The following is a 25507-nucleotide window of genomic DNA, read 5'->3' as shown; positions in this document are numbered from 1 at the left end:
TTTCGCATTACTCGAAGGCAGCTGTTTCCGGTACTGAGCAGGCGTGCGCAGGCGCACCACGCCTGTCCAAGCCGCGCCACAGAAAGGCCCTTCCCTGGGACGGAAGAAACCTCGAGCCCAGTTGAGTGCCGGTGAACTACATTTCCCAAAGTGCAACGGGAGAAATTGCCGGCGGCGATTGGGGCAACCGGTTGCGGACTATTCTGCCCGCTTTGGACTACACTTCCCGACACGACGCGCGAGGCGTTGCCAGCTGCGGGCCGAAGGCGAGTTGACGCGGGAGCTCGGGACGTGAGGCATGAGCGGCGCCCTCCCTCGGCCCGTGCGTGTCTTGCTCCCTACCCGCGCGAGGGTCGCGCGGCACGGGGCCTAGCGGCGGGCATCCGCGTTCTCAGGGGCAGGTGCAGTCGCACGGGCGTCAGGGAGGGCAGCTGCTACCATGGAGGTGAGCGGGCCGGAGGACGACCCCTTCCTGTCGCAGCTGCACCAGGTGCAATGCCCAGTGTGCCAGCAGATGATGCCCGCCGCGCATATCAACTCGCACCTGGACCGCTGCCTACTGCTGCACCCTGCGGGGCACGCGGAGCCAGCGGCCGGGCCTCATCGCGCTGGGGAGCGGGCTAAGGGGCCCTCGCCACCCGGCGCCAAGAGGCGTCGACTGTCGGAGAGCTCGGCGCTGAAACAGCCTGCCACCCCGACGGCGGCCGAAAGCAGCGAAGGCGAGGGCGAGGAGGGTGACGACGGCGGCGAGACTGAGAGCCGTGAGAGCTACGACGCACCGCCCACGCCCAGCGGTGCGCGCCTCATCCCGGACTTCCCGGTTGCCCGCTCCAGCAGCCCAGCTAGAAAGGGTTTGGGGAAGAGGCCAGCGGCTGCAGCCGCGGCGGGCAGTGCATCCCCGCGCAGCTGGGATGAGACGGAGGCGCAGGAAGAGGAGGAGGCGGGGGTGGACGGCGATGGCGACGCGGACGTGGACGGTGAGGACGATCCTGGGCATTGGGATGCGGACGCCGCCGATGCTTCGTTCGGAGTCAGCGCGGGTCGCGCACATCCTCGGGCACTGCCGGCTGAAGAAATCCGACAGATGCTGGAGGGCAAGCCACTGGCTGATAAGATGCGTCCCGATACGCTGCAGGACTACATCGGGCAGAGTAGGGCGGTAGGGCAGGAGACGCTGCTCCGCTCGCTATTGGAAACCAACGAGATCCCCTCGCTCATCCTGTGGGGCCCACCAGGTTGCGGTAAGGTGAGTGCCGCTCTTGCCCTGGGGCCGTGGAGGTGTTCTGAGCCGGGTGCGGTCCTCAGAATTCCGGACCCGTCCTCTGGAAAGGGAGGCCTGGGGGCGCGGTCCTGGTTCGTGAGCCGAGTTTGTAATAAGCAAGCAAGCATGCCGTTCCCCCAGGTTCACCAGACCCCTTGTTGGGCGTTTTCCAAAGGAAAATGCCCGAATTTCTTGGTTTATATAGAGATGTGGACTGAGATTCGAGCTATCTTTGTGGTCATATCCCTGATTTTTAGTGACCCAATTCCAAGCAAAAGGGCATGCTGCAAACATTGAGGAAGAAACAGTTTTGTATGCTGCATTCATTGTGGAAAAGCAGCGAATTAAATTTTTTTTTCTATTATACCCCCCCCCCCCCCCCGCCACTAGTTGGTTTATTCTAACTGGTTTTTGGAACTAATAGAAGTCTCCCTTCAGTGAGTCGTTTTCAACAGGCATTTCCATAACTTTCTCATACCGCCTGCTGCTCGAGGAAAGCATCAATGCTTTCGTGTCCTGCTCTGTGTATCATCTTAACCACAGCCAGAGGAGATTGGTTAGAATACCGTGGGTGTAGAGAACAGGTCACTGGAAGAATACTTGAGAAAATGTAATGAAGTGACACTCCTGTTCATAGGATAGCCCCGTCCTATGGACAGTCAGGAAAGAGCCCGGGAATATAAAGAGCTCTTCTTAATTTGTGGTTCAGACTGCTTCATTCACAAGCAGCCTCCTGATGTTTATCCTGTTTTTCTTCTCAGCTCCTCTCTCAGCCACACCTCTTTATTTGCTGGAATACATCATTCCTTTTGTGCCTGCTTGTACACATGTTTTCTCTGGCCAAGCATAAATCAGATGTACCCAGATAAGGTTTTTTTTTTTAAAGCCCTGGCCCTTGTACTCTACCCCATCATCGAGCTACCCTTCCAACCTCCAAAAATAACATGCTGATTGTTTAGCATTCATATTGTTAGCATCTTGCCCATTCCTCCCAGATTTAGTGGTTTGGTCAGTAGCATCGGTAGTAATTCTGACATCTGTGTAACAACATGAAAATAGTCAGCTAAGGATGCTTGTAGGCTTTGAAGAGGTCTGCAGGGGGATGAGTGGTGAGTCATGGAGGGTTGAAGTCAAGAGATTTACTGGGCCAAGGCTGCTCAGTGAGGCACCTGGTGATAGTCACAAGCCTATATGACAAGGGAGCCTAATTCCAAAAGGCACAGGTAAGCTGGGCTTGTTATAGGCAGCCATCGTCTATTAACACTCAGCTGTACAACTTTCAGAAAATAAAGTACTACCTTTCTGTTTAGATAGTTTGTCATTTGGCAAGCAACCTCTTTTTCTTTCTTCCCATATTTAATATTGAATCGCTAACAGTAGTATTAGTAATGGCAAATAAATATTTATTGAGCACCCACTAAGTGCCAGATGTTGAATTAAGAGTTTTCTTGAGGACCTGAAAGGTAACTTAGTAGTTAAGAGCACAGACTGCGCTTCCCGAAGACCCAGGTTCGATTCCTAGCCCCCACATGGTGACTCATAACCACCTGTAACTGCAGTTCCAGGGGACCAGGTGCCCTCCTTCAGTAGATCTGACATCCTCTCTTCTGACCTCCCAGGGCAAGAGGCACACACATAGTGCAGACTTACATGCAGGCAAAACACCCCATGTGCATGAAACAAGTTCTTTTTAAAAAGTTTTCTTTAGTCTTTGTTTTCTAATTACTAATAAGATCCAATTGCTGCCTTTAATTTCCTTCTAGAGTGAATGTTCAGAAGTGGCATGTAGCCATGTCATATGCTAGCTGCTTATTGACCCCAGAAGCTGTTGATTTTGCTTTTCTCAGCTAATCTGCTGGCTTCCCATTTGAGCTTGGTTCTGGGATCAACTCTTATCCTGGGGCCTTTAGCATTATACTCTTGGCCAAAGGAGAAAGAATTTTCTCTTTGGTGAGAGGTCACAGCTGTCACCCTAGCTTTGCTAAATCAAGACTGCTGTTCTTTATTGGGATTCATAAGATCTTAAAGAGTCCACCAAAAAGGAATCAAAAGGAGTTGAGGATGGGGGGTAGTCAGAATTGGCCTCAGATTTAACTCTCTTCCGATTTTCATTGGAATGCTTTAGTTTAGTTTTGGTTTAATTCTATGTAGCCTGTGCTTCAGCACTCTTCCCTGTTCAGTGTGCTTGGCTAAGTAGATATGATGCTGCTTTTGGTACCTGTGCACACTGCCCAGTCTGAGGAGGTTTTTAAACCTCATATATCTTTTTCTAGACCACCTTGGCACACATCATAGCCAACAACAGCAAGAAGCACAGCATAAGGTTTGTGACATTATCTGCAACAAATGCCAAGACAAATGACGTGAGGGATGTCATAAAGCAAGCTCAGAATGAAAAGAGCTTTTTCAAAAGGAAAACCATCCTTTTTATTGATGAGATTCATCGTTTCAATAAATCTCAGCAGGTATGTTAACCTTTTATTGTTTTTAGATACTATGCATATAAGATACATAGAATGTAAGATCACTTTGTAAAGTATAAAACAGTATACAAATGCAACAAATGTTAACTTTCCTCAAGACACATAGGCTTGCCATCCATCCTCAAGCCCCTCTCTTTCTTTAAAGTATTTTTAGATGACAAGAGAATGCTTTCTCCCTCTGGTAAATGAAATAATTTGTCATATCTCTGAGCTGTCCATAGAAGAAAAGGTTCTTTTGATCCATTTTCCAACATTTAGAGCCTTTTAATCTAAAAAGACATTGTAACCAATTGAACTCAATCTAAAGATCATTATTTAAGACTGGGGTAAAAAGCACTTCTCTAACTTATGAAAACCCTGGATTCTACCTCTGTGCCCTGCCCTCCAAAGCTAGGGTTTTTTCTTTCCCCAGTATTTTTATGTTCAGAATTTTTTTTCTGTGCCTTCTAGTTCTTGTCAAGGTAGAATTGTAAGATAATGCTCCATTTTAAGCCCTTTCTTTCTAAAGAAAGAAAACGATAGTTTGTTTTTATAAATAAAACTTATTTTTGAAATAGCTAAATAGAAAAAAAAACTTTCTCAGGCATACTCTTTTCTTTGATTTACATTGTTGCAGCTTTTAAATTATAGGTGGAAATATTTCCCAACACTAATAAACCCTTTTCCTCCAGATTTGAATCTTTTTGAGTATAACAACACTAGAGTTGTGCCAGATTGGCTTAAATGTGGATCAGGGGCTGGCGTTTCCCCGTCAGACAATGCCTGCTGGTTGTATATCCACCAGTTTGTTAAGAACAGTAACATTTTTGGAGAAGAACATTGTAAGGGAAGCACATTTTAGAAATATCAACAGTGATTTGTAAAAAGCTAATGTTGCAGATGTACGTACTATGTACTAGTTCAGCATCGTGTAGCCAAGAGTTAGTTCATCTTGAAACTCTTGCAATTGTACTTGACAAGTACCATATTTTTACAGCAAGGGACCACGTTCGACACTGGCACCCAGGAGTTGCACATTACATACACTAACCAAGAAAGATACTCTTGAAATTGAGCTGTCTAAAACTGATGAGTATCCTGAAAAGGAAAGGTTAGAAAACGAAGGAGTAGACAGACAACTTACGTAGGATTCTGCCTGTGGCTGTTGAGTGGAATCACTTCCTTCTCTTCCCCTCCCATGATTAGGACACTTTCCTTCCTCACGTGGAATGTGGGACAATCACGCTGATTGGCGCAACCACTGAGAATCCTTCCTTCCAAGTCAACACCGCACTTCTGAGCCGCTGTCGGGTAATTGTTCTTGAGAAACTTCCAGTAGAGGCAATGGTGACGATTTTAATGAGAGCAATCAACTCACTGGGAATCCATGTGCTAGACTCTAGCCGTCCTACTGACCCTCTGAGCCACAGCAGCAACTGCAGCTCTGAGTAAGTAGATTGTGTGCAGCCCCTGGGTGCCCACACTTCCCTGAGAAGCTCTTGGCAGAGGGCCAGAGAGGGCTGGGCCTTAGGGAGTGGAAGGGTAGAGGCTACGAAGAGCTGTTGCTCTGCCTGTAAGGAAAACGAAGGAGCAGGGAAGTGCTTGACCCTGCCTGCAGGACCTCCCTTAGATTCCCCTTTCTTAAGGCAGGACCTCCCTTAGATTCCCCTTTCTTAAGGCAGGATCTCCCTAAGATTCCCTTTTCTTAAGGTGCATCTTGTGGCTACTGATAGGTGTGCTGTGTCTCTGAGCTTTAGTATTGCTTTGCTATTGTAGTAACCTGGACATTTGCTTTTGTGCTTCATGCTTTTTCCTCACTCATTTATTTTAAAGGTTTAGACAGAGTATAGGAAGCCTTATTTTAAAGGCTTCAAGCCACTCATTAAATAGAAATAGATAAATACTTCTAAAATTAATTTACAAACCTTTGGAGATTTGTGTTAGATTCAGATTTCTTTTTGTCCCTCCCCCACTGTAATTTTCAAAGTAACCAGGAAAAGCTATGTAACTCTATCCATACTATTCCTTAAAACATTTTGTAAATTCCAAAACTCATTTCCATAAAAGTAAAGAAGTGTAACTGAAAGAGACACGTTCTGAAAGTGATAGACTGAAGAGGCTGTCTCTTTCCTTTTGTTGACTACCTCTGCATCATGACCACCCTGTAGCCTTTCTTGTGGCTAGTTCACTTGATTTTGTGGGTCAGAGGTTTTTCTTTATTGTTAGAGATGTTGTTCAGAAGTCATTTGTTCATGTGCTGGCTGAAATAATGCAGTAGAACATAATGTGGTCTGAGGAGAAACCATTGCCCACCTCCTCATGCTGTTGGCCAGACAGCTGCTTGTGCTTGCTCCAAGGCCAAGTTCTGGGGCCACTTTTCACTGAGGATTAAAGTACAAGGCATAGCTGTACTCTCAGGTTTTAGGTTTCAACAGTTTCTCCCTATGTGTCTGGATTCTCCCATTTGATTTTGTCTTACATTTAGGAAGAGTACTACCACTGTGCTTCATTTAAAAAAAAAGTCTTGAAATATTTGACCAAGGATCCTGGGCAGAATGAAGTTGTTTCATTGTAGTATACAGTTATGGAATGGTCATTAGGAGTGTGGCTAGGAAAAAAGTTTGAGACCTGCTGTTTTCTGACCAATATTATTATATCAGGGGCCCTTGTGGGCTGGGTCTCAGGTATCTACTATAGTCTTTTCTCCGTCTTTTTGGGGGTTAGTTCAAGGACCCCTTACAAATAAATATGCAGATACTTATGTATGCTATATAAAAAGATGCAGTGTTTGCTTAAATCTACACACATTCTCCCATAGCCTTCAAATTCTGATTAGTGATTTTAAGTTTTTAACTTTTTCTTTTTGCTGTCAACTCAATACCTTGCTCATGACAGAGAGATGTTTTACTACTGAGTTTTATTCCTTAAAATATAATGTCCAAATATGATACAAATGCTATAAAAATAGCTGTTACTCTTTATTGTTTAGGGGCTAGGGACAAGGAGAAAAGATCTGCACATGCTTAGTAAAAACACATTAAAAGAGCCTTTTTTTTTTTTTTTTCTGTTTGATTGATAGAATTTTAGGCTGTAGAGAATCCATGAGTCAGCTGTGGACTCATGACAGCATGTGGTACAGGCAAATTGAAATGAGAGAAGCAAAAAAGAAAATTGCCTAAGCTTTAGGAAACTGTCCTATATGTTGGTTGTAATTTGTCTGTAAGTTCATGTCCTTCTTATTCAGGGTCACTTTTATTTCATGTCATTCCATGGGTCTGAGTTATTCCTGTTCTTCCAGGCTTCCTATTCACTGCTTTGCTGTGATTGAACTGAGATCAATAGAATTGTGGAGCTCGTCCAAACGAGGAGGGTTTTGGTGCTTTAAGAGATTTCCAGATGATTTGCAGGCACATAAAGTATGAGGAGATCAGTATAATTAAGATCTCATATAGATACAGACCTGCTAAAAGGGCATTGTAGTCAGTGCACACCTCCCATATCCAAAATGACTCACCATGTTTCCTCTGACATTTGTTTAGAGCTGACCCTAGTTATGGCTTCCTTTCTTTATTGCTTGCTTCTGTCCTCCACCTTCCTGGGAACACTAACAAAATGGAAAGTTGTCCTTGTTTATATCCCATCACCCTGTCAATCATGCCTTATGAGCGTGGTGATTGGTTAAGGCATGAATAAATTCTAACTTTTAATGTGAAAGACATGGCTTAATTCTTCAGGGTTGTCCTTCAGAGGAGATAATTGCTCAGGTATGAGAACCTTTTTCTTTAGTAAAGTATCCCTTTTTATCTGCTGTAAACACAGTAAAGTATTGACCTTAGCACAGTTGATGACTGACAAGTTAGGAGATGTCATAGATCACAGAAAAACTCACAGTTTAGGTGACTTCCTGAAAGAAGTAGCTGCCACTTCCATTGCCAAGAGTCATTTTTGACTTCCTGTGCTTTCATTCCTACACATCAGTCAGGTGGGTTACACTGATCTAGTAGAAGAAGAGACTCAGACCCAGCCATTGATTCCTTTCTGGCAATGCTGAGGGTGCATTTGTGTTGATGTGGTATATTTTGGTGCTCTAGGTAGAAACTAGAACATGCACAGAGAAATGCTAGACTGGAAGTCTGTGCATGAGGTGGCAGGTACAGCATCTAGGACTGACTACTCCAGGTGATGCTTATACCACCTGACTGCATTGCAAATCCAGGTTCTCACACACAGTGTCTTCAGTATAGCAGCACAGAAGTATTCAGTTTCTTCTTGCTTGTTTTGGTGCTGGGGTTCATATCCAGATCTTTTCAGTTGCTCAGCCACTAAGCTCCACCTATCTCCACCCCAGCCTGCATGCTCTTAAAAAGAAAATTCCTTAGGCCTTTAATCTCAGCATTCCTGAGGCATTAAAAGTCCTGCATATGCTAGATGTTGGCTGCTAGGTATTGTGCATGTTAAAAAGTACCTTTCTGTGCCTGTAGAGAGTGTGTAGTGTGGTGAAACCCAGAGGAGCAAAGAGCTTGCAGTACTCTGCTATGTCGTCTGTACAGAGAGCTCCATAAACTTGGTATAATAGAGGAGAGGAGACCCTGTTTTCCAAGAGCGTGTGTGACCCCAAGTATCTAAGAGATGTATAAAAGTCAAACTTTGATGTCTGATGATTCATAAACTTATGATAATGATGGTGGTGATGATGATGATCTTGGTTATGCTTTTGTTTTTCAAGATGGGGTTTCTCTGTGTAGCCCTCTGTCCAGGATGGTCTTGAAGGTGGTTTAAAGATCCACCTGCCTCTGCCTCCCAAGTTCTGGGATTAAAGATATTAACCACCACTGCCTGGCTAAAATTATTTTAAAACAGTTATTTACTGTACATGTAATTTTTTCACTAAAGATGAAACTTATTTGCTTAATAATGAGATGAATGTGGTTTGTCTAAAACAACACAGAGGATATACACTAACTGAAACTTAAATACTGATGAATGACAACACAGAAATATTGGAAGTCTTAGAACTGCGGATGGAACTCAGTTGGTACAGTGCTTTTCTAGTGTGCATGAAGTCCTGGGTTTGATTCCCAGCGCTGAAAAACCTGGGCATGGCTACATATGTCTATATTCTAGCACTCAGGAGAAGAGGAAAGACGATGTAAAGTTTAAGGTCATTCTAGGGTCTGTAGTTCAAACCAGGCATCTTGAGTCCAGTTAGACAGCTGATTAGCTGGCCATGTGTCACTTAAGTGCACCTTTACAGATACTTCATTTCAGGCTCTGGCTTCTTTTACTCAGTGAACCAGGCTGGCTTCTTTGATTCTTCCATGAAGTTACAAGCAATTTTACTTTCTAGTATCATGTTTTGAAAAAATCCCCAAAATTAATGTGTGAAAGAGTTCAGGCCTCTAGAAAAGATGAGGGAGTTTCCTGTATTCTACTACGATCAAAACTTTTTTTTAGTTGGAGAAGCTAGGTCCTAAGTCTTTTACCCCTGCATCTTGTTAACCAAAAATACATTTTCAAATGCATTTGTTTTAGCCAATTTTTCCTTATTACAAACGCTTTAGGTCTTTGTTAGTGTTGTTTGTTTGTTTGTTTTTAAAGAAAAAAAAGCTCTCACTGTGTTACCCTGGCTGTCCTGGCTTTGCAAGTCAGGATGGCTTGGAACTCAGTACTGCCTGCCTCTGCCCCCTGGGTTTAAATTCATGGGCTCCTACCCTGGCCATATTACTTCTTTGTTTTATTTTTCACTTATTTCGAGTGTGGGCTTTGCTGCATGTATGCCATGTAATAATGCATGTGGAGGTCAGAGGACAACTTACATTAATTGGTTTACTCCTTTTACCGTATGAGTTGTAGGAATCGAATTCAGGCATAACAGCAAATTATTTAGCCACTCAAGCATCCTACTAGTCCCTGTGTATGACCTCATCACAATATAACTTGCTGTTTATTATTTTATTGCAGGATTCTATGAAATTTTGGTTATTCTTTTCCCAAAGTAGAATTTGCTCCCAATTACTTTTCTTTAACTTTTGAAATTTCTTTCCAAGTTGAAACATGCCCCTTCCTTCTTGTGCATGTATGTGTGTAGGAAGGACAGACTTCTTAGAATCAGTTCTTTCCTTCTATGTGGGTTCCAGGGATTGAATTCAGACAGTTTGGCTTAGCAGCAAGCACATGTGCCCATTGAGCCATCTCACTGGCTCCTATTTTATAATTCTCAGTATGAATTATTACCTCCCTCATTCAATTATAGGACATTTTATTTTTTAAAGTTTATTGTTGTTGTTATTATTATTATTAATAGTATCAATATGTCACTGTGTGGGCTTGTGCAGTGTGTGGGTATGTGGTTGCTAGAAGAGATTAGTTGGAACCAGACATAAGAGTTCTTAGAGCCAGAGTTAAAGATGGTTGTGAGCTGCACTACATTGGTTCTAGGAACTGGACTTGGGTCCTCTGCAAGAGTATTACATGCTCTTACTCACTGAGTCTTCTCTCTAACCTTAAATGTGTGTGTGCGTGTGAGTGTGTGTGTGTGTGTGTGTGTGCGCGCGCGTGCGTGTTATGTTTGTGAGCAAGTACATGTGTATCATGGAGCATATTCGGGAGGTCAGACAACAACTTTGTGAAGTTGGTTCTTTATGTAGGTTCTCAGAATTGATCTCAGGTCTCCAGGCTTGTACACTGTCTACCTTTACCTGCTGGGTCATCTTTACTGCTCCCAGAGTATTTTAATTCACCTCACGTCATTACTCTTCACAGTTTATAGAAGCAGGAGTTTGGGCCATAACTGAATGATGGGTAGAACCTGGGAAATTCCTGCCCAGCATTCTTAAGTGGGGACTTTCATCCGTGCTTTGCTTATATCCCTTGGGTGCTATCAGCACAGCCCCTCTTACTATTTGGACAGAGTTGCTGACAGATTTATTCTGTTTTCACAATACTCTGACGGGGTAAAGTTGCAAGTATGAGTCATATATAAAGGGAAGAAGGAGTGGTCACTCTGTTGACTGCAAACAGGAACAGTAGAAGACCTCTGCATTAGAACCTGGAGTGACAGTTAGCTACGTTAGCTGCATAGGCAAGCTCTGGGTTCAGAATAGATAGCAATTGAAGAATATACTGGGTATCAGCCTCAGACCTCCACATGTACCTGTACACACATGTATGTACACACGCGTGCACACACAGTGGTTAAGAGTCTAATGTTTAAGGGAGTGGCTTAATTTTCCCAAGAGAATAAACCTCACGTCCACTTTTGAAGCTCTAGTTACAGTGTGCTATTTATAAATCTTTGAAGTACACACTCATAAAAGGGGCATAGACCACAGTGTTAATTTTAAAGACCAGACTATGTGCTTCTATCTTTTGATTTTGTGTGTGTGTGTGTGTGTGTGTGTGTGTGTGTGTGTGTGTGTGTGTATTCAATATAACATGTATTTGCTTTAGAAATGAGGTCTGATCCCAATAGTGTTTTAAAAATTAGCTATACTGTAAATGGCTGGTTGAATCATAAAGGAAAATTAACAAATGACATATTTTTAAAGAAAATATTGTCTCACCCTGAGATGGTAAGAAAGCCAAATTAATCCACTCATTACACAAATTTGGAATGCCTGTTATCTGCCAGGCACTGGGACTACAACAGAATGATAGACCTCCCACCTCTTCTGGCCTTGAATGCTATCTCTGAAGGATAATAAAAATAATTAAAAAAAAATAACATTCTCAAATACTATACTCAATGAGAATAGAGGTCAGTAGCATACCTCATGATTTAAAGCTCACAATTTTTGTGTTGCTAGGAAGCGGAAGATGTTGCTTTTATTCCAAGGCAAACCGGAGGTATTCAGGCAGTTTTGTTTATTCCATTGCCTTCCTGGCATGCACTTCCTGCTCAGGTCCCTCTCTGGTTCTGGTCCTTTCTCTGCATATTTTGTTTTGTTGTGCTTTTTGATTTTCTTTTAATTCATCCTCCAGAAAATCCTATCTCTAGTTATAAATGTTTCCTAGGCTCTACAGAATGCTAAAGTGTAGTCTAGATGTGTGGTGAATCTTCTGGTGAAGTGTCTGCTGGTTGGAGCTGCCATTAGAAAGGAAAAAGGCAATTCACCAGAGCTGTGGGGCTCAGGTGGTCCTCAAGGGCCTGCGAAGAAAGCAGTGTTAGAAAGTTACATGATGAGAACTTTGGTGTTTTGCTTTTTTGTCAAACTTACACACTGGAGTCATTTGGGAAGAGAGAACTTCAATGGAGGTAATGTCTGCATCCACATTGCCTCTAGGCAAGCCTGTATTTTCTTAATTAATGATAGATGGGCAGGGCCCAGCCCATGGAGGCAAAGGTACCCTGGGCAGTTGGTCCTCAGTTGTATAAGAAAGCAGGCCTGAGGAAACCATGGCCAACAAGCCAATAAGCAGCCTTCCTCCATGGCTGCTGTTTCAGGTCTTGCCTTGAGTTGCTGCCCTGAGTTTCCTCAGTGATGGACTGTTACTTAGAGTTGTACGATGAAATAACCCTTTCCTCCTGCGTTTGATCATGGTGTTTAGTCCCAGCAGCAGAAACCCTAAGACCATAATGAGTAGCTAGAAATCTAGGATAACTTAGGTAAAGAAAAGAATGTCATTTTTTGAAATTTATTACCATACAAAGGATTAAGTTTCATTATGGCTTTTTTTTCAAATAAAATTTGGTGGGTTTATTGTTGTTTCTAGTTCTCTCATCTCCCTTCCCCAAGGCTGTTTTTAAAACATTAGACATTACTTCTGTGGGTGGGTGGGTGTTAACTTCAGCAGTTGGGCTGGACCCTTTCCCCTTCAAGACCCTTTCTTAGCCCAGCCCAGTTTACTGTACACTGTTTTCCAGGTAGTTCATTTGGACATCTGTGGCCAGGACTCATTGTTCCCATAAATAATTTTGACTGAAGACTGGAAATGACATGAATAAACTATACATTGAAAATATATATATTTTTCCTTCAAAAAATAGAATTAGCCACTCAATTAAAGATATCCTAAATAATATGTGTTAGATGGATAACTAGGTTGGGAAGAGAAATTTTATTAAATCAGCCTTTAATGGTAATCATAGTTTGACCTTCTTTATGAAGGCCTGAACTTAGAAGTGGGATTGTGTCAGGAAAATATGACAGAAGTCCCTAAGTCCTCTGCTGAGAATCAGGTAGAAGGATTGCTAAGTTAGGCTGCATTCATTGGGCTGCATAGAGAGACTATGCCTCAAAGAATGTAAATGAATAAATGTTATTTTGAATTTCAGTTCTAAAAGGTTAGGTGACTTGCTCAAGTTCTGTGAGAGTCCTCTCTCAGTTTCCAGGATAGTGGGAAGTACCAGATACTCATTACACTGGGAAGATTTATATGATTAATACCAGCAGAAAGTGGCATACTGCCATCCAAGAATGCCATGGCCAGGGGCTGGGGATTTAGCTCAGTGGTAGAGCGCTTACCTAGGAAGCGCAAGGTCCTGGGTTCGGTCCCCAGCTCCGAAAAAAAGAACCAAAAAAAAAAAAAAAAAAAAAAGAATGCCATGGCCAAAATTCCAAAGACCTGTTATTCTTTGGTCTGCCGTGCCAGAGTAATTGAGATCCTTGTTTGTTTGTAAGATGAGGGATTTGGACTTTCTGATTAGAGAAATGTGATGCTGTCTTTACCCCATGTGAAAGGTGATCCTAATATTCCTGTGTCATCAGATGTGGCTTACCCTTGACCCAGGCTTTCTATACACTATGGTGAAATGCTAGCATGTCTAGTAGTTTTCATGATTCTATAGGCTAGAAGCAGACAGACCACTTGTCAACAGTGATTTTGCATAGCATTTGGTATATTGCATTGTATAAGCCTGTATAGATTAACTTGTATAGTGATGTCCTCTGTGGCTCAGAGATAGACTGTGATAGCCTCTCAGGTCCTCTGGCTCAGAGGTAGACTGTGATAGCCTTAGCTTGTGAGATAGAGTGAGATACCGTATAGCTCATGTCTGGTAAAGTGTAGTGACATACCCTTAGGACTTAGGAAGTTTGGTCAATTCTTCATTTAGACAATGCTTAATTATCTATGTTAATCATGTATTCAGAGTAAATAGCAGAACCTTTGAACCAGAATGCTTTGCTGAAGTTAAAGTTAAATTAAGATGTGCTGGGGTTGGGGATTTAGCTCAGTGGTAGAGCGCTTGCCTAGAGAGCGCAAGGCCCTGGGTTCCATCCCCAGCTCCGGGGGAAAAAAAAAAAAGAAAAAAAAAATTAAGATGTGCTGCAAACGAGAAGTTGTGACTTGAATGTGTTGGTAACGAGCACTGGTTTCTGTTACAGGCCCTCGGTCTTCATAGAAGATAAAGCAGTGGACACTCTGGCTTACCTCAGTGATGGTGATGCCCGGACTGGCTTAAATGGACTGCAACTGGCAGTGCTGGCCAGGTTAAGCTCTAGAAAGATGTTTTGTAAGAAGAGCGGTCAAACCTATTCTCCTAGTCGAGTTCTGATCACTGAGAATGATGTGAAAGAAGGTCTACAGCGGTCCCACATTTTATATGACCGAGCAGGTGAGGAGTTGAACTATGAGAAAGGTAGAAGTGCAGGAATAATTGTGCCCAAGCTCATTCCCTCCCCCCCCGTCCCCACCTCCCGACCTTCATCCAGGTCCAAAGCTTGCTCCAGATGCCCAGTTTGATCTGCATATTACAATGGAAGTAAGCCTCCTACACAGGGCTGGTCTTTCTGAACAGGCATAAAACAAGCTGTCTTGATAAGAATCGAGAATAGCTTGGCTGTATGAAATAGGAGGCTTCCCCTTCATCTTGTAAGGTTGTTAGTTACAGAAGTCCCCCTGTTGTCTGCTAGCACCTGGGAGAACATGGCAGTTTGAAAGGCCATGAATTCAGTTGACAGTAATTCTTGTGATCACTTATACAATCAGTAAGGCAGAAAAGACTTACTGGTTTATTGTAGAATTAAAATCCTCCATTTTTAGTCTAGAAGATGAGATTATAAAGATTTTGATAGTTTCGTTTTATAGTAGCTTTGAAATTTTTAATTTTGCAGTTTGTGCTAGGTGTTTGCATAGACACATGTTTATAGATGACAGATAACCGAGCTCTTATTAAATCTGTGAGCTGGTAGTATTAAATATCATAAGCACAGCATCTTTGTAACTTCTCAGGAAAGGTAGAAATGAAGATGACTTACTGTAGATTAAGCTAAACTCTGGTCTAAAACATTTGTGTGACTCTGAATAGTATCATATTGCATAACTGTGGAGTGGAATGTCCATGCCTTTAAAAGTCCTGCCAGAAAAAGGAGCTGATAATTGAACCTTCTAGGTCTCATGATGACTGTGCCTGGTATTTCTTAATGATGAGAGTTCTCCTTACAGGCTAGAGAATTGGGTGTGGGGGCTGCGGAGTGACTCTGGTCCCGCCACTGCTTTTCATGAGTGAGCTGGCTGGCTATCCATCCTGAGTGACCAAAGCATCCCTAGCTGATAATAGTGGGTGATGTAAATAGTGCTGAGAACACATTGGTCACCCCTGCCCCATCTGTGTTGTGCTGAGCATGTGCCCAGCCAGCAGCCTTTTTCCATGCTCTGTCTTGAATGTCTTGTCCTTGAGAAGCCTGGGAAGTAAAGCATCTAGGCATAGCACCCTACTTTGCTTTTAGCCAAATACTAACACGAGATAAGAGCAAAGGGAACATTTTTCAGAAGTGAGCAGATTCTTGCCCACCTTTTTCTTTTTCTGGAGGTCCAGTAGCAATGGTCTTTATCTCCTCTTGTGAACATCCCAGAAGACCTTTTTCTTTGACTCTACCATCTTTCATATTTATCAGGCTACTAGTCAAAATTATAGGACATTAATGATCTTTTGAATGCTTTTTTTTTAGATTTCCAAAACAACCTTAGAAAGTAGCTTATTAATATTATCCCTACTTTATATAAAACTCATCTCAGTTCATAAAGCATATGCTAAAACTGATCCTAAAATTCAGCCTTATCTATTTCCCAAGAAGATATATAGCCTCACTGCCCGCATATACCCCCATGCCTACCTCATGGAGTCACTAAGCTACTCTATCCAGACCATGTTACAGAGAAGAGACACTTGGAGGTGTTCAGCCCTAGGGAACTATATAAGGGAGCACTTTCTTTTTTTTTTTTTCTCTTTTTCTTTTTTTTTCGGAGCTGGGGACCGAACCCAGGGCCTTGCGCTTGCTAGGCAAGCGCTCTACCACTGAGCTAAATCCCCGACCCCAAGGGAGCACTTTCTTACTAGCCCTTTGCTCCTCCAGGAGGAGCTGAAGGCAGTGGAAGATATTTGGCTTGGTAGCACAGCCATGAGGACCCATACGTCATGCCCTCCTATATTAATGTGCTTGCACTGCCCATCCACACCAGCATGTCTGTTCCACAGGGGATCATCAGACACACATAAATATAATTCACATTCTTAAGAAATGTACTTTTACAGGTTGCTCCAGAAATAAGAATTGTAGAACCATTGTCCTGTAAATGTGTTAGCTTAGACTCTTGGAGTTTTTTATTACTTTGATGTGACAAATACAAACATAAAACTACCATTAAAGGCTTTGTATTATTAATTTCTTTTAATGTCACAAACTACACAGTTATTCCCTAGTATCCAGTAAGAGGTTCAGATGTTTATACACCATAGTGAAGATATTTCTGAGTGAGAACAAGTGGTCTGCCCTGCATTGATCTCATGTTTTAAGGTTAATACGAACTCTTCAATTCTCAAGCTGCATATAATAAAAGCAAAAGTGAATATATTAGGCTATTCTGTAGGCTAGTAATTAATACTAACAGGTTTAGTTCTTCCTTACTGTTTGCTCTGCACAAGGCCTGTGTGTTACAACAACCACATTTTACCCAGTGTGAATCCCAAGGCATGGAGAACTTGCTAAAGTCTGCATTGCTGGTGAGTTTGAAGTTCAGGTCCAAACTACCTCAGGCTAGAGCCTGTGATGTAGATCACTGTATCGTATAATTGGATTACCTCTTTTGTTACGTCAGTAAGATGAGTAACCTGTGTTACAGAGTATAGGATTAATAGGTTTGGGGACTAGAGGTGGTTGCTCCGCTCTGTTGAGAGATCAGGGTTCAAAGTGTCCAAACCAAAGAGGCAAAACAGGCCATAGCCATGTAGATCACCCAGGACACTTCTAGCCAGGGTTCATGGCTCACTTCACTAGACCAACCCCAGGTAGGGGACACAGCTTATTCATAAAGTTTAATAACTAGATTCATGTCATTGACCTGACCTAGATTTCCTTAGGAATTGAAGTTTTGGAGGCCCTGCAATCAGCCTATTAGATACTTACCCTTTGTAGACCAGTTTCTTGTCACTCTATTTGAAGACCAAATGTCAACTTAGCAGCTGCTAGGATTTGTTCCTGGAGCCAGAGTGCTCTGCCCATCAGAGCACTGTCGCATTGTTGATGTAGCTCATGATGTCTACAGAGCAGGTGCTTCTCTGGAAGGACTTAGGACTAGAGGACTTGCCTTCTCAGCTGTCATGTCCTTAAACTTACAAAGAGAATGGTTAGAAGGCATGGGCATGTGTAGGGAGCACTGCTTATTTTTGATTATTGTTTAGCATTATTCCCTGTTCTTACATGTTTTTTCTAAAGTATACTTAGCTAATCCGTTTGCTTGTGAATCTAGGATTGAAAATGGACTGAGGCCAAATGGTGAGGATGGAGCCATAGTGCTTTGAGGCTAAGAGCCATTAGTGCATTTGCCAATACCCTAAGATCCTGCTTTACAAATGTCACCCACAGTCTACAGTGTAATGACCATGGGTTTTGGATATCAGCAAGTCAACTGGAAATGACACTGAGGAACAAATGGGCTCTGTCAGCTGTCCTTGCCACTTTGTCTTAACCCTGATGACTATGACCAGACCCAGTCAGTTTTATTCAAATACATTCTGTGTGGGCAGGAGATGGAACCAGGACATGGGAATCTCTCACCCACCTCTCTTGTCTCTGACAGTCCACAGTGATAGAGATCACCCTTAAGAGTGCCTGTCTCCTCCCTTCCCTTTGCCAGCCTCTATGTCTGAGTGTCCTCTGTGTGTATAACCATCAGGAGTTTCTCCTCTGAATAGGACTGCTATGAAACAGGCATGGAGCCATGAATGAATTCTGGGGTTATTCAGGTTTCACCCCACTGACTGTAGCTGGAGGGCAGCTGTATGCCTGCCTTCCCCAGCACAACTGGGGCCTGTTTTAGTGCTGCTTTGTGTGTTGGGTAGGTGTACAAGGTAGCCATGTGACTGTTGTTCTGTGTACAGGAGAAGAGCACTACAACTGCATCTCTGCCCTACACAAGGCTATGCGTGGCTCTGACCAGAATGCTTCCCTGTATTGGCTGGCCCGGATGCTTGAGGGAGGGGAGGACCCACTCTATGTGGCCAGGAGGCTGGTAAGGTTTGCCAGCGAGGACATTGGTGAGTGGAGAAGAGTCTGTGTTGGGTGGGGGTTCTGAGAGGGGGTGTGCTTACTATAAAGTCATAGCATGCAGAATAGGCAGGAAGGAAAGACTTGACATGAGCTCAGTGGTCGGTTACTCCATGTGCATGTGTCTGACTGTTTACAGAGTCACGGTTTTTGCGTCTTTGGAGATGAACTCAAGATCTTTCAAAACATCGATATATATATATATATATATATGTATATATATATGTATGTATGTATGTATGTATGTATGTATGTATGTATGTATGTATATTTTTGATTTGCTTTGCAACCAGGTGTTAAGGTTTTTATTCATTAATTCTTGAGGTAGAATGGGAAGTTCTGGACACCATTCAAGACAAAGATTAGGAAAGTTTTCCTTTTCTTTTTGTAGATACTGTGTTTCATCCATCCATTCTTATGAATGCCTTCATGGCCTTTGCACTTTCTGTCCGTCATATTTAGTCTCTTTGTTTTTTTCTACTGGAATGTATTTTTCCACAAGTGGCCATTTTTGATACCAAAGGTAACTCAATAAACAGTAATGACTGTTAAAAATGTAATGTGCTTGGAAATCAGAGATAAATTGATATAATCGTGCTGGATGTTTTATCCCTAAGTCTACATACAGTAGTGATTGCTGGTTTCAGCAGCACACTGACGGTCGGAATAAGGGTGTCCTGTGACTTAAATTTCGCCTTGTCTCTTATTGTGTGATAGGTCTGGCAGATCCGTCAGCACTAGCCCAAGCGGTTGCTGCCTACCAAGGCTGTCACTTTATAGGCATGCCCGAGTGTGAGGTAAGACACCAGCTCAGGTCTTTGCAAATCTTCTTTGTGCTGTGCCCTGTCTTTTATAAGTCTAGCTTTCATCTCAGGTATGTAAGGCCCACTAAACAAACTGCTCAGCTTTTGAACTGTTATGTAGAATCTTAGCCTCTTAGAGAGATGAGAACTTCTGTGTCTCATCAAATTGTGGTTTGGCTTTGGTTTTGTAATATTGGGGCTTGGACCCAGAGCTTGCATGTGTTAGTTAAGTCCTCCACCACAGTACTATCCACAGCCCTGTTTTAACTTTCTAAAGAGGGTCTTATTGTTCAAAATAGTCCTTAAACCCATTCTCTAGCCCAAGCAGGCCTTGAACTAAGAACTTCCTGCCTCGGCCTCCAAGTGACTGAAAGTATAGGACTGTCACGAGAAACAAGACTGTGCTTCCACACTGTCTTTGGAAGTCCTGAGGCACAAAAGTGTTCTAAGCTTTCTGGGAACAGGAAGCAGTGGCTTCACCTCCATGCAGGACAGCTTCCTAGTCATCTGCTTTATGAATCAGGCCTTAAGAAAGAATTGGTTTAGTGAGAAGTTCTTATGTTAAATGAGAAGTATTATTCTAGTTCCCCTCTCACCTCATGATACTTTCGCCATTGTTATTAATTGTCCTGACTAAGTGAAAAGGGACTATAAAAGTTAATTTAAAAAACAAGCAAGTATAGGAATCATCTGAGGGTTAACTAGGAGGAATCATAAAGTACTCTGCCAAACAGAAACTTTGTGGTGACATGTACCCATCTGTGTCCTAGGTGCTTCTGGCCCAGTGTGTGGTGTATTTTGCCAGAGCCCCAAAGTCCATTGAGGTGTACAGTGCCTATAACAATGTAAAAGCCTGTCTGCGGAGCCACCAGGGGCCCCTGCCTCCTGTACCCCTGCACCTGAGGAATGCGCCCACCAGGCTGATGAAGGATTTGGGTTATGGCAAAGGCTACAAGTATAACCCCATGTACAGCGAGCCTGTGGACCAGGACTACCTGCCTGAGGAACTGAGAGGAGTTGACTTCTTCAAGCAAAGGCGGTGTTGACTCTTGGGCCATGAGTAGGATGCTTGTATCTTGAGGAAGGCCAAAAGTCACTGGATCTTGGAGTTGGTTGCCTGGGGAAAGTTAAAATAGACCAACATTTTGTGCCAGAAACTAAGGGTTCCATAGATGGAGGTGGTTACTTCAGCTAAATGTGTACCATTGAAATTGTGTTCATTTGCACTCTGTGCAATGATTATGCTTATGAAAATACCTGGCAGCTTTGTGCAATTAATGTTATAAGGAATTATCTATTTTGTCATAGTATTTAAGTCATAATGTCATTTCAAAATTCTGTTCAGTAGGCTTTTTTTTCTTTTAAAAAATGTATATTCTGGGTAGTTACAATTGGTAAGAGAAAATGTAATTGTGATTTAATACTGCATAGTGATTTGGGTATTTTTTTTATATGCAAAGGTCTTATGAGCCAATAAAACTATTTCAAAGTACTCTTCAGTTCTCCAGTGCTCCTCCTTCTTGGGGTGGTGGCACCAGTGTCTGCCACTGTTTTGTTTCAAGAACTGGATACAGAGAATGTGCAAACACCATAGGTGAGAAGATTGGGAAGGTAGGGAATTTTTCTGAAAATTAGTTTTGCTCCCTCCTTTGGAGGATCTCACTATGTAGCCCAGACTGCCCTTAACTTGTCCTTTCCCCTCATCTCTTTGGTGCTGGGATTATACAGGAGTATGCCACTACACCCCACTCATTTTAGTTTTAAAGGACTACACTATGTAGCTCTATGTGGCCTGTGAGAGACTAGCATTCCTAGCACATACCAGCCAAGACCAGTAGGCCTTATTTACATGTAACCCTGTTTGTAAACCCAGTTTCTTGCTTTACTTTTTGTTTCCTGAAGCTATGCCATCATCACTTGACTTGCTGCCTTTGGACTAGATGCTAGTTCTTCTCAGTTACATCTCAAGTAGTACTCCACTGTGTAAATGTACCACATTTTCTGTATCTATTCCTCTGTTGAAGGACATCAGGGTTTTTTCATCTTCTGGCTATTATAAATAATGCTGCTATGAACATAGTGGAACATATGTCCTTCTTATATATATTGGAATATCTTTTGGATATATGTCCAGGAGTGGTATAGCTGGGTCCTCAGGTAGTACTATGTCCAATTTTCTGAGGAACCGCCAGACTGATTTCCAGAGTTATCAGTTATCAGAGTTATTGTATCAGTTTGCAATCCCACCAACAATGGAGGAGTGTTCCTCTTTCTTCACATCATGGCCAGCATTTTCTGTCACCTGAGTTTTTTTATTTTAGCCATTCTGACTGGTGTGAGGTGGAATCTCAGGGTGGTTTTGATTTGCATTTCCTTGATGACTAAGGATGTTGGAACATTTATTTAGGTGCTTCTCAGCCATTTGGTATTCCTTAGTTCAGAATTGTTTAGCTCTGTATCTCATTTTTAATAGCATTATTTGATTCTCTGGAGTCTAACTTCTTGAGTTCTTTGTATATATTAGATATTAGCCCTCTATGGGATGTAGGATTGGTAAAGATCTTTTCCCAATCTGTTGGTTGCCGTTTTGTCCTATTGACAGTGTCCTTTGCAGTTTTATGAGGTCCCATTTATCCATTCTTGATCTTAGAGCATAAGCCATTGGTGTTCTGTTCAGGAAAGTTTCCCCTGTGCCTATGTGTTCGAGGCTCTTCCCCACTTTTTCTTCTACTAGTTTCAGTGTATCTGGTTTTATGTGGAGGTCTTTGATCCACTTTGACTTGAACTTTGTACAAGGAGATAAGAATGGATAGATTTGCATTCTGATAAATGCTGACCTACAGTTGAACCAGCACTATTTGTTGAAAACACTGTCTTTTTCCCTTGGATGGTTTTAGCTCCTTTGTCAAAGATTAAGTGACCTCATTTCTGGGTCTTCAGTTCTATTCCATTGATTTACCTGCTTGTGTCTGTACCAATACCATATAGTTTTTATCACTATTGCTCTGTAATACTGCTTGAGATCAGGGATGGTGATTCCCCCAGAAATAGTGCTTAAGATCAGGGATGGTGATTCCCCCAGAAGTTCAACAATAAAGTTGAGAATAGTTTTTGCTATTCTTGGATTTTGTGCTTTTCCAAATAAATTTGCAAATTGCTCTTTTTAATTTTATGAAGAATTGAGTTGGAATTTTATGGGGATTGCATTCAATCTGTAGATTGCTTTTGACAAGATGGCCTTTTTTACAATATTAAAATCTTGCCAATCCATGAGCATGGGAGGTCTTTCCATCTTCTGAGATCTTCAATTTCTTTCTTCAGAAACTTGCTGTTCTTGTCATATAGATATTTATTTCACTTGCTTGGTTAGAGTCACACCAGGTATTTTATGTTATTTGGGACTATTGTGAAGGGTGTCATTTCCCTAATTTCTTTCTTAGCCTGTTTATCCTTTGAGTAGAAGAAGGCTATTGCTTTGTTTGAGTTAATTTTATATCCAGCCACTTTGCTGAAACTGTCTATCAGCTATAGGAGTTCTTTGGTGGAATTTTTGGAGTCACTTAAGTATGCAATCATATCATCTGCAAATAGTGATATTTTGACTTCTTTACAATTTGTATCACTTCCACATCCTTTTTTTGTCTAATTGCTCTGGCTAAGACTTGAAGTACTATACTGAAGAGATAGGGAGGGAGTGGGCAGCCTTGTCTAGGGATGGTTTTAAGTTTCTCCATTTAGGTTGGTTTGCTGTATGTTACTTTTACTTTGTTTAGGCATGGGCCTTGAATTCTGATCTTTCCAAGACTTTTATCATTGAAGGGGTGTTGAATTTGTCAAATGCTTTCTCAGTATCTAATGAGATGATCATGTGATTTGCTTTCCTTGAGTTTATTTATATACTGGATTACATTGATGGATTTCCATTTATTGAACCATCCTTGCATTGCTGGGATGAAGCCTACATGGTCTTGGTGCATGATCATTTTGATATGTTCTTAGATTCAGTTTTTGAGAACTTTGAGTATTTTTGCATCAATATTCATGAGAGTAATTGGTCTGAAGTTCTCTTTCTTTGTAGGGTCTTTGTGTGGTTTAGGTATAAGCATAATTGTGGCTTCAAAGAACGAATTGGTTAGTGTTCCTTCTGTTTCTATTTAGTGAAATAGTTTGAAGAGTGTTGGTGTTAAGTCTTCTTTGAAGGTCTGATAGAATTCTGCCCTAAACACATCTTGTCCTGGGGTTTTTTTGGTTGGAGACTTTCAATGACTGCTTCTATTTCTTTAGGGGTTATGGGACTATTTAGATGGTTTATCTGATCCTGATTTAACTTTGGTGCCTGGTATCTGTCTAGAAAATTGTTCATTTCCTCCAGATTTTCCAGGTTTGTTGAATATAGGCTTTTGTAGTAGGATCTGATAATTTTTTGAATTTCCCCAGTTTCTTTATGTTTCCCTTTTCTGATTTTGTTAATTTGGATACTCTCTCTGTGCCCTCTAGTTAGTCTGGCTAAGGGTTTATCTATCTTGTTGATTTTCTCAAAGAACCAGTTCTGGTTTTGTTGATTCTTTATATAGTTCTATTTGGTTATCTCTGAGTTTGATTATTTTCTGCTGTCTACTCCTCTTGGGTGTATTTGCTTCTTTTTATTCTAGAGCTTTTAGGTCAAGCTGCTAGTGTATGTTCTCCAATTTCTTCCTGGAGGCACTTGGAGAGCTATGAGTTTTCCTCTTAGCACTGCTTTCATTGTAAACCATAGGTTTGGGTGTGTTGTGCCTTCATTTTCATTAAATTCTAAAAAGTCTTTAATTTCTCTCAGTATTTCTTGTTTGACCAAGTTGTCATTGAGTAGAGTGTTGTTCAGCTTCCATGTGTATGTGGACTTTCTGTTGTTTTTGAAGACCAGACTTAGTCCATGGTGATCTGATAGAATGTATAGGATTATTCCAATCTCTTTGTATCTGTTGAGGCCTGTTTTGTAACTGATTATATGGTCATTTTTGGAGAAGGTACCATGAAGTGCTGAGAAGAAGGTATATTTTGTTTTAGGAAAAAATGCTCTATAGATGTCTGTTAAATCCATTTGGTTTATAACTTCTGTTAGTTTCACTGTGTCTTTGTTTAGTTTCTGTTTCCATGATCTGTCCCTTGATGAGAGTGGGGTATGGAGTTTCACATTATTATTATGTGAGGTACAGTGTGTGATTTGAGCTTTAGTAAGGTTTCTTTTATGAATGTAGGTGCCCTTACACTTAGAGAATAGACATTCAGAATTGAGAGTGCATCTTGGTAGATTTTTCCTGTGATGAGTATGAATTGTCCTTCTTTACCTTTTTTGATAACTTTAGGTTGAAAGTCGATTTTATTTGATATTAGAATGACTACTTCAGCTTGTTTCTTAGGACCATTTGCTGGGAAATTTTTTTCCCAGCCTTTTACTCTGAGGTAGTGTCTATCTTTGTCACTGTGGTGTGTTTCTTGTATGCAGCAAAATGCTGGGTCCTGTTTATGTATCCAGTCTGTTAGTCTACGTCTTTTTATTGGAGAATTGAGTCCATTGTTGTTAAGAGATATTAAGGAGTAATGGTTGTTTCCTGTTATTTTGTTGTTAGAGGTGGAAATATGTTTGTGTGATTGTCTTCTTTTGGGTTTGTTGCAAGAAGATTTCTTGCTTTTTCTAGGGTGTTGTTTCCCTCTTCCTGTTGGAGTTTTCCATCTATTATCCTTTGTAGGGCTAGATATGTAGATAGATATTGTGCAAATTTGGTTTTTCATGGAATATCTTGATTTCTCCATCTATGGTAATTGAGAATTTTGCTGGATATAGTAGCCTGGGCTGGCATTTGTGTTCTCTTAGGGTTTGTATGACATCTGTCCAGGAACTTCTAGCTTTCATAATCTCTGTTGAGAAATCTGGTGTAATTCTGATAGGTCTGTCTTTATATGTCTTGACCTTTTTCCCTTACTGCTTCTAATATTCTTTCTTTGTTTTGTGTATTTGGTGTTTTGACTATTATGTGATGGGGGGGGGGGTTCCTTTTCTTGTCTAATCTATTTGGAGTTCTGTAGGCTTCTTGTACATCCATGAGTATCTCTTTCTTTATGTTGGGGAAGTTTTCTTCTATAATTTTGTTGAAGATATTTACTGGCCCTTTAAGTTGGGAATCTTTGCTCTCTTCTATACTTATTATTCTTAGGTTTGGTCTTCTCATTGTTTCCTGGATTTCCTTGAAGTTTTGGGTTAGGAGCTTTTTCTTTTTGCGTTTATGTCAATGTTTTCTATGGTGTCTTCTGCCCCTGAGAGTCTCTCTTCAATCTCTTGTAGTCTATTGGTAATGCTTGTGTCCATGACTCTTGATCTCTTTCTAGGTTTTCTATCTTTAGAGTTTTCTCCCTCTCTGATTTCTTTATTTTTTCTATTTCCATTTTTAGATCCTGGATGGTTTTGTTTAATTTCTTCACCTGTTTGGTTGTGACTTCCTGTAATTCTTTAAGGGA

At 41.7% G+C, this 25507-nt stretch overlaps 1 protein-coding gene across 1 annotated transcript; it reads left to right on the top strand.

Moving 5' to 3' along the window:
- Positions 1-254: 254 nt before the first annotated feature.
- Wrnip1 (WRN helicase interacting protein 1) lies at positions 255-20504 on the top strand. Its single transcript, NM_172332.2, has 7 exons — positions 255-1246; positions 3535-3726; positions 4930-5171; positions 14049-14278; positions 18044-18199; positions 18927-19006; positions 19783-20504. The coding sequence occupies exons 1-7, from the start codon at positions 440-442 to the stop codon at positions 20056-20058; spliced, it is 1983 nt and encodes a 660-aa protein (NP_758835.1). The 5' UTR covers positions 255-439; the 3' UTR covers positions 20059-20504.
- Positions 20505-25507: the final 5003 nt, after the last annotated feature.

Source organism: Rattus norvegicus, chromosome 17 (assembly GCF_036323735.1).
Source record: "Rattus norvegicus strain BN/NHsdMcwi chromosome 17, GRCr8, whole genome shotgun sequence".
In the NCBI taxonomy this organism is placed as follows: Eukaryota; Metazoa; Chordata; class Mammalia; order Rodentia; family Muridae; genus Rattus; species Rattus norvegicus.
This window is presented reverse-complemented; position numbering and strand designations above follow the sequence as displayed.